Below are 12610 nucleotides of genomic sequence, written 5' to 3' on the forward strand. Positions count from 1 at the left end.
GGCTGTCTGTAGGCAATGAAAGGTCTTCCTCCCAGAGCTTGAGAAAGAGAACTGTCATTGTCCAGGAGAGGTTGTAGATCTCTGATGATGCGTTGAACTGTTTTAACTTGGGAGCTGTATGTGATGACTAGTGGTGTTCTGTTATTTTCTTTTTTGGGTCTGTCTTGCAGCAAGTTCTCTCTGGGTGTCAGTCTGGCTCTGTTGATCTGTTGTCTAACTTCATCTGCTGGGTATTTTAGTTCTGAAAAGGTTTGCTGTAGATCTCTTAGGTGAGAGTCTCTGTCTGTAGAATTGGAACAGATGCGGCTGTAACGTAGTGCCTGGCTATATACAATGGACTGTTTGGGATGTTTGGGATGGTAGCTAGAGGCATGTAGATATGTTTGTCGGTCAGTTGGTTTACGGTATAAGGTGGTGTCTATGCGTCCATCCTGTATTTTTATAGTAGTGTCCAAAAAATGTATTTCTTGCATAGATTGATTCATTGTAAGGTTGATTGTGGGGTGAAAATCATTGAATTTCTGGTGAAAGGTGTCCAGGGTCTGTTGACCATGTGTCCAGATGATAAAAATATCGTCAATGTATCGCAGGTACAAGAGAGGTTTGAGTGGGTAGGAGTTTAGGAAACGTTGTTCTAAATCTGCCATGAAGATGTTGGCATACTGTGGGGCCATGCGGGTGCCCATTGCTGTGCCGCTGATCTGAAGGAACAGGTCATCACCAAATTTGAAGTTGTTGTGGGTAAGGACAAATTGGCAGAGTTTGGTGGCAAGGTCCGCTGTGGTTTTATCTGAAATGGTGTTCCTTATAGCTTGTAAACCATCGTTGTGTGGGATGTTGGTATACAGAGATTCCACGTCCATAGTAGCTAGTATAGTATTGTTGGGAAGGTTATTTAAAGATTGTATTTTCCTCAGAAAATCTGTGGTGTCACGTACATAGCTGGGAGCACTGATGGCATATGGTTTCAGAACAGAGTCCATATAACCGGAGACACCCACTGTAATAGTGCCAATACCTGAAATGATGGGGCGTCCTGGATTTCCTGGTTTGTGTATTTTAGGTAGAAGATAGAAAGTTCCTGGTCGAGGTTCTGTTGGTGTGTTGGTGAGGATCTGTTCCTGGATGTGTGGGGGAAGCTCCTTAACAATCTTGTTCAGTTCTTTCTTGTATTCTTGTGTGGGGTCTGAGTCCAATTTTGTGTAAAAGGCGGTATTGGAAAGTTGTCTGTGAGCCTCCTGAATGTAGTCAGTTTTATTCATGATGACGACAGCTCCCCCTTTGTCTGCTTCTTTAATTATAATGTTTGGGTTGTTTCTGAGGTTATCAATGGCTCTCCTTTCAGCATGGTTTAGATTTTGTTGTAAGCGATGGTGTTTTCTGGTCACATCTGTTTGGATTCTGTGGTGCTACAGGAAGGAATTTTTTTTATTTTGACTATGGCAGACCAACACGGCTACCCATCTGTAACTGGTCCTATCAAGGAAGATACATTCAGGAAGAGGATGGATTGAAGATGAAGGGTCCTGTGGGAGGGGCAGGGCAGAGAACATCTCCCAGGGCTAGAAGCCAGTGTAAGAGGGTCTAGCTCCCAGTGAGGACAGGAAGGGCTCACTTTTCTGTGTGCAGAATAAGGGTGAAGATTTACTTTTGATAGAGGACCCTGTTATTTCCTTTATTTCTTTTCAATCTTTTCTTCTTTTCCTATTTTTCTTTCTATTTTCCCTTTTAGATTAGCATGGTTTTTATTGTGTCTCACGCATAAAACTTTCAATAAAACTTGATTTTAAAAAATTAAATGAACACTTTGGTCAACTGCCCAAATCAGCAATGCAGAAAGGGATTAAGACCATGAGCAAACTGTCCTGCCAGATTTCTCTTTCTCGCAGCCCTGCACCACAGCGGGTACGGAGGGGAAAGGAGCACAGCACAGCACATGTCCCTCAAACAGCACATTCGCTTTCCCACCTCAGCTGGAACGGACCATTGGGAATCTCGGGCATAGGAGATCCTGCTGCTGCTGCGAATGCTGCCACCAGTAGCAGGATGCTGCTTGCCTCCCTGGCTGCTTAAGAGTGCTTCTCTCCCCTTCCCCTTTCTCACTTTCTCACCCACCCCTCTGCCTTTCTCACTTCCTGGTTTTTGCGAGACTTCTGAAGAATGCATGCTCCAATCGCATGGCCGAATCGTTACCTTAGGGTAGCAGCCAAGCAGGGCAGGGCGTTTGCTCCAAGGGTGGATCGAGCGCTTGGATGGGGAACTAAAGAAAAAAGGGGGGAGGAACAGGCGGGGGAGGAGAGAGTGCCTTGAGCATCAATTGTTAAGTTATTATGCTTCTGTGTGTGAATTCTGCGGACAAGCACAAACGCGCCCTCGCGCAAACTGGCTAATCAGCCCCGTAATCTCCTCTCTGAAATGAAACATTCCAAGCAGGGAGGCTCATCGGCAATCCAGTAGCCTTTCTGAGAAAGGGAAAGGTTTTGTTTCCGACTGCAATCTATTTATATGGAATTGCACAGTGCAAATGGCAATGCTAGCTGTTTATGCTTTTCCTCATGCGATGTGAATAGAAATATTGTTTTGCAAGGTGGAATAGCCTTTGCACAGAGAAAGAGGGAGGGGGGAGTCCAACGCTTACAATTCGAGCTGAAAATAGGCTGGTAGTCAACTAAGCTTTACTCAGAGTAGACCCATTAAAATGAAGGACTATGACTAAGTCAGGTCCATTAATGTCAACAGTTGACCTTCTCTGAGCTGACTACTGTCCAGAGTTTCTTTCAGACGAATAGACTGTGATCCTGGGTCCTAGTATGGCTCCACTGAAGGAGGGAGAAACATAGACTCTGTTGATGTGCATGAGCTAATTTAATTTGAAACATTCACTGAAAGCAAAATCTCTTTTGAGAATAAAAGTCCTATATGTTTCCGAAAGGTCATGTTCATGCCTTAGAATCTAAGGTGGCCCCCAGATGTTGATGGGTTCCAACTCCCATCAGGCCCAGATAGCACAGCCAAAGGCAGGGATGATGGGTGTTGTAGTCCAAAAGCATCTGAAGAGCCTACCAAAGCAAAGCAGGTCTGGTCTGATCAGATGTTTTCAAACTTGCTGAATACTCAGTGCCTATTGAACCAATGATATCTGTAGTCATTATTTAGCACTTGAATACTGAGCAGTTAGGCATAATCTAATCCACAAATATCCTTACAATAAACAGGCCAGTCAAGCCCCAAGCCAATATCCCAAGCATATCTGTGGAAATAGTTGAGCTCAGTTTCCTAAACCCTTGTCTTATACCATCCATCTACACATATTCTGGAAATAAAAGTTACTGAAACAATTTGTTGTCCCATATGTATATATCTCAATGAAAAAAAACATGTTTATTAAAATCTGACTATTTATTTTCTGTTTCTATTACTTATTTTCTATTTCTTATTTTCTCCTAGACTTAGAAAGATTGTCCACCAACTGGGAAAACCAACGTGAAAAAACATGTTTATTAAAAGCTGACTATTTATTTTCTGTTTCTATTTCTTATTTTCTATTTCTTATTTTCTCCCAGACTTAGAAAGATTGTCCACCAACTGGGAAAACCAACGTCTCTCAACTTTCAATTTCCCTGATTCTAAAATTGGATTTATTTTTTGTTTGTTTTAGTGAATCCATCGCACTAATTTTCAAGATTAGTGAAGCACACAGCCAAGGACTCTGTAAGCTAAATGTGCTACATATATAGTAAATGTATAATAAACAGATAGCTGGAGGTTTGCAGAATTTGTAGCACTTTTAGTTTAGGTGGTCATGTACCGTATATGCATTTGGAGAGTGCCCCTAAATTCCATACTGAGAGACACTTCAGGTGATTTACACGAATTGCATACTTTAGTAGTACTTTGGTCTGCTTTGTTATGTGAAGTATCACAGACTGTCAGAAATTATCTAGGTAAATGTTTTATCTGTGTTAGCAACAGTTCTTTGTTTTGAAGAGTTGGAAATATGTCTACAATAGTGTTGTGCAGATCATTTTTAACTTAGGCATTTTGCAAGCTCTCTGTTAGAGTTGCTTTTTAGCCTAGCATTTTGGTCACACCTCTTATAGTATGAACTAGCATCAAAAACCGACTTTGATGAAATTATTACTGAGTCTTCTTCAATTAAAGCTAGAAAAATAAAGTTCTAATCACATGAGACTTCATTGAGGAGATTCCTACTTGAAGCCAGAGTTGAATAAGAACTTGTAACGTGACTTGTGAATAATATTAATAGTTTTCTTATTTATATCAACCAAATAACACAGATACTGTGAAAGCAATGCCGTTTTACATCATATAGTATTATAATATAAAGTTATCATTGTGAAATAAATCAGTATGATATTTTTCTACATTTCATTTAGGCCTATCTGTATACTGTTTTATCACTTAATTACATTAAAAAAACTGTCAACTGCCATCTAAATGCCATTTGCTTTCCTGAAACCTTTTATTAAGACATAATAAATTAAATACTGTATTTTCTGGGAAAGAATTCAATACAAGGTGAAGTGTTTGGGGAATTGAATGGCATAAGGTAGGGTGGAGGAGAGGCAGAAAGAAGAGCTAATTTGTCCGTGGCTAGGGAGCGCACTGATCACTGCAGATGGTGACAGCAGCCATGAAATTAAAAGATGCCTGCTTCTTGGGAGAAAAGCAATGACAAACCTAGACAGCATCTTAAAAAGTAGAGACATCACCTTGCCAACAAAGGTCTGTATAGTAAAAGCTATGGTTTTCCCTGTAGTGATGTATGGAAGTGAGAGCTGGACCATAAAGAAGGCTCATCGCTGAAGAATTGATGCTTTTGAATTCTGGTGCTGGAGGAGACTCTTGAGAGTCCCATGGAGTGCAAGAAGATCAAACGTATCCATTCTTAAGGAAATCAGCCCTGAGGGCTCACTGGAAGGACAGATTGTGAAGCTGAGGCTCCAATACTTTGGCCACCTCATGAGAAGAGAAGACTCCCTGGAAAAGACCCTGATGTTGGGAAAGATGGAGGGCACAAGGAGAAGGGGACGACAGAGGACAAGATGGTTGGACAATGTTCTCGAAGCTACCAGCATGAGTTTGACCAAACTGCGGGAGGCAGTGGAAGACAGGAGTGCCTGGCGTGCTCTGGTCCATGAGGTCACGAAGAGTCGGACACGACCAAACGAATAAACAACAACAACAAGGGAGCACAATCTGGACAGTTCTATCAGGGGCGCAAGATCACCTAGCTATGGCTCTGGTCCCAAGCCACCAACCTAGAGATCCCCTTAACTTGCCAGTGCCTTGCCCCATTATGCTGACCAGCAGTGCCACTCCAGCCACAAAGGTGCTCCTTCTGCTCCGGCCCACTCCCTCATGTACTGCAGCTCATGTCATTTCCTGGAAGCAGACCAGTAAGCACATCTATAGATCACAACATAGCTTGGTCTTCTGCATTTACCTGCACCAAATGGCAGATATTCTTCTCTGTTCACGAATTGTCCATCCTTGTCCAAAAAATGATTTGGGTTGAACTCTGCAGGTGTCTCCCATCGTGTTGGATCAAGAAGAACAGAGCGTAGATCGGGAACAATAATAGTCCCCTGCAAATAAGAAACAAGAGACTTGGAATGCATTCATATCAATACTTTTTTTTTTAATTGTCCCACACTATCCCAAGACTAATCATTGCAGAGACTGATCTGAATTATTATTATTATTATTATTACTATTATTATTATTATTATTATTATTATTATTATTATTATTATTATTATTATTTTGGTGGGTGGCTTTGTATTCATCACTGTAAAAACTTTCTGTACAGGCAGGAACACAAGAGGACTTTCCCCCACCTCTTTTAAAATGAAAGCTCACAACCAGGCGGAGACTTCTGGCCACTACATGCTCCTCCGCTGCCACAATTGCCCCATGGAATGGCACTTGCTGATGGTGAAACATGTCTGCAGATGGAGCTCCTGCTCTTGCCCTTCAGATTTTTGACTAGACAGGAAGTTCCTGTATGGCTGGCTGCATCTCTCAATATGAAACCTTCTGCTGCTCTTTGCTCTTGGGCTACAGGAGTGCAGCTGTATCACACTGTTATACCTTGGGAATGAGAAAACCACGCAGCTTGAAATCCTTTGTACATTGCCTAGGGAACCCCAAAAAACTGACGTATTTAAAGCGCAGTATTTCATGAATCACAGCATTGGTGTAGGGCAGTTTCTTCTTATCTTGATAGCAGATTGAGTGAGCAGAACCTATGACATCTTCTATTTCCTTGTGCATATTATCTGAAGAGAATGATGGAAACAGAAGGTTTATTGTGAATATTGCATTTTATTTCAGATGGACATTTATTTCCCTAGAACAGGGGTCTGCAACCCACGGCTCCGGAGCCGCATGTGGCTCTTTTACACCTTTGCCGCGGCTCCGGGGCGGATACTAGCGAGGGGAGAAGGCGCATTGTGTGCCCCGACACTCCCCACTGTGGCGGGCGCTGTACTGGCTGTGATGTCGCATGGGAGCGGTGCGTGTGTTAGTCACGCACTGTCCCGACGTCACCTTCCCGCCCGCTGTCAGATCGGAGGGCAGCGGCGCGCATGCTTTAAATGTTGTGATGGTTTTGCGGCTCCCAGGTTTTTTTCCTTCGGAAATGGGTCCAAGTGGCTCTTTTTGTCTTAAAGGTTGCAGACCCCTGCCCTTGAACATATTCCATAAATCTCTGTGAATGAGACCCAGGTTCTTGCATTCAAAGCCCACCTCATCCTCCAAAGAGTTTAAGTCAGTCTATATGGTTCTTCTCCACTCTAGATCCCAGGTAAGAAAAGGTTGGAAGAGAAGCTCATCTCAGTAGTTTCTGGTTGCCAGAACTGTCTGGATTTGCTGAAGGGCTGGGATCAAAGGCTGCCATATATTCATCCTCCACCCCCAGCCCTCAATATTTCCTGTTTACTTACACTGGCATGCTTTCGAACTGCTACGTTGGCAGAAGCTGGGACAGAGCAACAGGAGCTCACCTGTCTTATGGATTCGAACTGCCAACTTTCTAATCAGCAATCCCTAGAGGCTCAGTGCTTTAGACCACAGTGCCACCCGCATCCCTCATGTAATGGAGCATGGAGAGGCAGGAATGAGGCTCAGTCACTTATCTCACAGCAGGGGCATTCTTGTACATTTGCTGCATAAAGAAACTGCTAGCAGATTTGCAAAACGAAACAGGTACAGGTTGTGGTATGGTATCAAACTGGAGGGGGGAATGTGTTGATTCCTGCATTGCAGGGGGTTGTATTAGAAGACCCTTGGGGTCCCTTCCAACCCTACTATTGTAGGCTTCCTTATGACAAATGACAGAGCATTGCCATGAAACTCATGGCAATGCACAGAGGAGGCAGGTTTAGTCGTTGTCTGAGGACTATCCCTGCCTCCGGGTCTGGTCCTGACCGGACGGATACTAGAATCAGCAAGGGATACCCACATAACCTGAAGGTGCTGCTGTGCAATGCCAGGTCAATGATTCATAATACCACTGCCATCCATGACTTGATCATGGATGGAGGATTTGACCTGGCATGTGTAACAGAGACTTGGTTGGATGAAGCAGATGGGCCTGTTCTTGCCGCTGCTTGTCCACCAGGTTTCTCTTACGCACAGCAATCCAGGCCTTGTGGGCGGGGAGGGGGGGTTGCAGTGATTTTTAGGAAGTCATCAGTTTGCACCAGGCGTCCTATTGGGAAGACCCAGTTCTCTGAGTGCATGTTCTGGAAGTTGGGCAATAGGGGCAGTACAGGATTCCTTTTGGTGTACCGACCTCCCCGCTGCACCAAGGATTCCCTGTCCGAGCTGCTTCAGGTCGTGGCGGATGTTCTCCTGGAGACACCTAGCTTGGTCGTCCTAGGGGATTTTAATATCCATGCCGACACGACCTTACAAGGGGCCGCTCAGGACTTCATGGAAAGCATGGCCTCCATGGGGCTGTCCCTGAATAAGTTTGGCCCAACCCATAGCCGCGGACATGCCTTGGACCTGGTGTTTACCTCCATGGATGTTGGTGTTCTGACACTAAGTAAAAGCGAAACAAAAGAAGTGCCATGGTCAGACCACTTCCTGGTGCAATTTGACTTCTCCGCGACCCTTCCCCTCTGCAGGGAGGTGGGACCGATTCGGATGGTCCGCCCCTGCCACTTAATGGATCCAAATGGTTTCCAGAGAGCGGTAGGGGATGCTTTATCCCATGTTGATGGCCTTTCAGCTGATTCCCTGGTGGCCCGCTGGAATGTGGAGTTATCCAGGGCTATTGACTGATTGGCTCCGAAGCGCCCTCTCCGATTGCATGGAGCCCGGACAGCCCCGTGGTTTTCCATGGATCTGAGGGCAATGAAACAATCGTTGAGACGGCTAGAGCGCCGGTGGTGGATGACCCATTCTGAAGCTGACCGGACACAGGTTAGAGCTCAATGTCGAGCCTACCAAGTGGTGGTAGCGACGGCGAAGAAGGCTTTCTTCACCGCCTCTATTGCATCTGCAGAAAACAGCAGCAGGAGACTTTTTCAGGTGGTCCGCAATTTAGCAGAACCACCTGCTACATCGGGAGCCTTCCCAGACCCGCTGAAAGAGGCAGTTATTAAACTGCTTCTTTAAAAACCATCTTTAGATGCGGCCACGATGGCCACCTATCGCCCAGTCTCAAATCTTCCATTCTTGGGCAAGGTGATTGAGCGAGTGGTTGCTGAACAACTCCAGGCACGGCTGGAAGAAGCGGACCATTTGGATCCCTTCCAGTCGGGATTCAGGCCTCATCACGGGACTGAAACTGCCTTGGTCGCACTGGTTGATGATCTCCGGCGGGCTAGGGACAAAGGTGAGAGCTGTTCCTAGTTCTGCTGGATCTCTCAGCGGCGTTTGATACCATCGACCATAACATCCTTCTGGACCGTCTTGAGGGGCTGGGAGCTGGGGGTACTGTCATACAGTGGTTCCACTGCTTCCTCCTGGGCCGTGTTCAGAAAGTGGTGGTGGGGGATGAGTGTTCAGACCCCAGGGCTCTCACTTGTGGGGTACCTAAGGGTTCTGTCCTCTCCCCCATGCTTTTCAACATCTACATGCAGCCACTGGGAGAGATCATCAGGAGGTTTGGGCTGGGTGTTCATCAGTATGCAGATGATACCCAGCTCTACCTCTCTTTCAAATCAGAACTAGTGAAGGCGGTGACGGTCCTGTGTGAGTGTCTGGAGGTGGTTGGAGGATGGATGGCGGCAAACAGATTGAGATTGAATCCTGACAAGACAGAAGTACTGTTTCTGGGGGACAGGAGGCGGGCAGGTGTGGAGGATTCCCTGGTCCTGAATGGGGTAACTGTGCCCCTGAAGGACCAGGTGCGCAGCCTGGGGGTCATTTTGGACTCACAGCTGTCCATGGAGGCACAGGTTAAATCCGTGTCCAGGGCAGCTGTGTACCAGCTCCATCTGGTACGTAGGCTGAGACCCTATCTGCCCGCAGACTGCCTCGCCAGAGTGGTGCATGCTCTGGTTATCTCCCGCTTGGACTACTGCAATGCGCTCTACGTGGGGCTACCTTTGAAGGTGACCCAGAAACTACAACTAATCCAGAATGCAGCAGCCAGACTGGTGACTGGGAGCGGCCGCCGAGTCCATATAACACCGGTCTTGAAAGACCTACATTGGCTCCCAGTACATTTCCGAGCACAATTCAAAGTGTTGGTGCTAACCTTTAAAGCCCTAAACGGCCTCGGTCCAGTATACCTGAAGGAGCGTCTCCACCCCCATCGTTCTGCCCGGACGCTGAGGTCCAGCGCCAAGGGGCTTCAGGCGGTTCCCTCATTGCTAGAAGTGAGGCTACAGGGAACCAGGCAGAGGGCCTTCTCAGTAGTGGCGCCCTCCCTGTGGAACGCCCTCCCACCAGATGTCAAAGAGATCAACAAATACCAGACTTTTAGAAGACATCTGAAGGCAGCCCTGTTTAGGGAAGCTTTTAATGTTTGATGTATCACAGTAGTTTAATATTCTTTTGGAAGCCGCCCAGAGTCGCTGGGGAAACCCAGCCAGATGGGCAGGGTATAAATAATAAATTATTATTATTATTATTATTATTATTATTATTATTATTATTGTTATTATTATTATCTCCAACTATAAACTTCCTAGAGACATTTTATTCTGTTACTTGACTATACTGCTCATTCAGTGAATTTAGGGCAAGGCCCATGGTTTCCCCCCAGTCCCAGCTTTCTGGGCATTTTACATTTTTCCATCTGTTAATTATAGGTTCTAGAAACTATGAAGGAAAATGTTGGTGGGAAAAATATCTTTCCAGACATGAAAGTCAAAAACATTTAGCTTATTTCAATATCGTTTACCTTCCATAATTTACATGATAAACTCACTTTTAACTCTTTCCGATATGAAACCTTTAAAGAACTATGCTCCACCCTAGTGGTCAAGAGAAGCCCTGGCTCTCCTCTCTCACCTTGGATATCTGGATGACTTGCCAGGAGGAGAAGTGCCCATTGCAGAGAACTCCTAGTTGTGTCCGATCCTCCTACAAAGAGGTCAAAAATGCACTGGACCAAGTTTTCTTCATCATAGGTGGACTCTGGGTCATTCCTGCTCTGGTGTTGAAAATGGGGAAATGACATGTCATTTACACTTTATCTTCCTTCCCCCACTTATTACCATACCACCCACACATGCTTCATGAGAGGTGGGGTATCCTCTTATAGTGCCTAAGGTGAAATTGGAAGCTGCTGCCACCCCCCCCCTTACTCTTGCTGCCCTCACTCGCTGGATCATCACCTTTTTGTGATGAGTGGGCTTGCAAATTTCTATGACCCTTGTGAGCGAAGCCATTGGGAATCTTGTACTCCCAGCAGGGTCACCCAAGGTGGTAAGGTCAACGGGGAGGAGCTAGACAAAGAATGATCCAAGAAGTCATCAACGGCAGAACAGGCGGGTGATAACAAGCAGTATGTTACAACGGCTGTAAATGTGGACGAAGGCTGCAGCAGATAAGAATTTACCTGTCGCCATGAGAACTCATGCCATCAGAACAGAGCCTTACTGCGAAGACTGTTCATTGGTCAGTGTGCACTGATCTACAGACATAAAACAAATTCACGTACAGGCGTCTTCCAAAAAACCCATCCCAAACCCAAACACCCAAAGTTCCATGCTGATCAGCATATGGTAACAGGGGCAGGATTGTGAAATGTGGAAGCCCTTAGTCATGAAACAGCACATGGGCGGTGGATACAGATTCAGTCATTCTGACTCAAGGAACAAGGCAGTTGAGCAGCTCAGCAGCTGTATCCATGACTGAGCAGTGCTTTTTAGGATCTACTCTGCTCACTCCAAAAAGGGGGAAGGGCTAGAAAAGGTGCCCTAACCATAGTCTGCCTCTCTTTTTCCCTGACTGGATTACCACGCCCAGTGGGGTCACCACCCAGTGGTGGTAAAAGACAATAGAACTTTGGAACATGGAATATATGGACAAATATAACACAGATAATGAGCATCCTGAACTGCCATCATTGCAAGAGAGATGTGACATTTTAACATCAATATTGCAGTGCTTCAAGAGACTCAAAGAGCAGGCAAGGGACAACTGAAGGAAGAAAAAGGAGGCTGCACGTTCTTCTGGAAAGGTCTATCTGAACAAGAAGGTCAAATACATGAGGTAGGCTTCGCTATCAAAAACAATCTTGTAAAGCTCCTGTCAGAAGTCCCTACCAGACTTCTGTTAAACTCACCGAAAGCCAACAGGCTACTATTACCAACACACTCGTTTGACAGAAAAATAAATTTAAAACTTCATGGAGGCATCCTCAGTCAAACCACTGGCACCTCTTAGACTATGTTATTGTCTGTGCTAAAGATTTCTGTGATGTGCTCCTTACCAGAGCTATGACGAGTGCCGACAAATGCTGGACAGATCACCGACTAATACGTTCCACAATGGCTATCAAGATTATACCTCAACACAGGCTTCAAGGAAGGAAACCAAGGTGCAAAATGAACACTCAAGCCCTTCAAGATCCCATTAACCGGGATTTCTGTAAGTATCTTATATTTTATCCTTGGCCTTTTGCCCCCCCCCCCAAATAAACTTAAAAAATTCTTTCTGCCATTTTTTAAAACATTCATCTTTCACAATTACTGGGACTGATTGGAAGAGGAATAGCATTCTAAGCAGCACAGTCATTTTAACCGCCACTCTTTTTCCTAACAGTGAGAGATATTTCTAAATTTGTTTTTATCTCAAGCCAAATTTTTTTCATAATTGTCTTTGTATAAGTTTATATTTCTTGATGTTAGCCATATCCCTAAATATTAAATATTTAACCTTTTAATGGACTTCTATCTCAATGTTTTGCTCCAATTCCATTTTTTCTTCTTCCTTCAAGTTTTTAACTGGTAGTTTTGTTTTATTCCTGTTTAATTTAAATCCTGCCACTTCCCCAAATTTCTGAATCTGCTTCCAAACAACTCTTAAGGACCATCTGCTTTTAGAATTCCCTGATAACATCGAGGAACACTGGACCAAGCTAAAAACATCCATTATTGCAGCCTGTGAACAAACTATCGGT

The 12610-nt window shown here is 44.9% G+C and overlaps 2 protein-coding genes across 3 annotated transcripts in view; one reads left to right on the plus strand and one right to left on the minus strand.

The window, feature by feature from the left end:
* Positions 1-12610, minus strand: part of LOC309533176 (cytochrome P450 2J5-like) — a 317301-nt gene that overhangs the window by 290259 nt on the left and 14432 nt on the right. The window contains exons 6-8 of one of the 2 annotated variants that reach the window (XM_082224388.1): positions 10495-10636; positions 6115-6302; positions 5468-5609 (exon numbers count right to left, since the gene is read on the minus strand). The exons of the other annotated variant lie outside the window; for it this stretch is intronic. Coding sequence (XP_082080514.1) covers positions 5468-5609; positions 6115-6302; positions 10495-10636 — 472 coding nt within the window. The remainder of the gene's footprint in view (positions 1-5467; positions 5610-6114; positions 6303-10494; positions 10637-12610) is intronic. 2 annotated transcript variants of the gene reach the window in all.
* The window catches only part of LOC309533172 (cytochrome P450 2J2-like), a 196926-nt gene that overhangs the window by 110952 nt on the left and 73364 nt on the right, over positions 1-12610 (plus strand). The gene's annotated exons all lie outside the window — the stretch shown is intronic.

The sequence above is a fragment of the Podarcis vaucheri genome, assembly GCF_965113315.1.
Source record: "Podarcis vaucheri genome assembly, chromosome: 5".
Lineage (NCBI taxonomy): Eukaryota > Metazoa > Chordata > Lepidosauria > Squamata > Lacertidae > Podarcis > Podarcis vaucheri.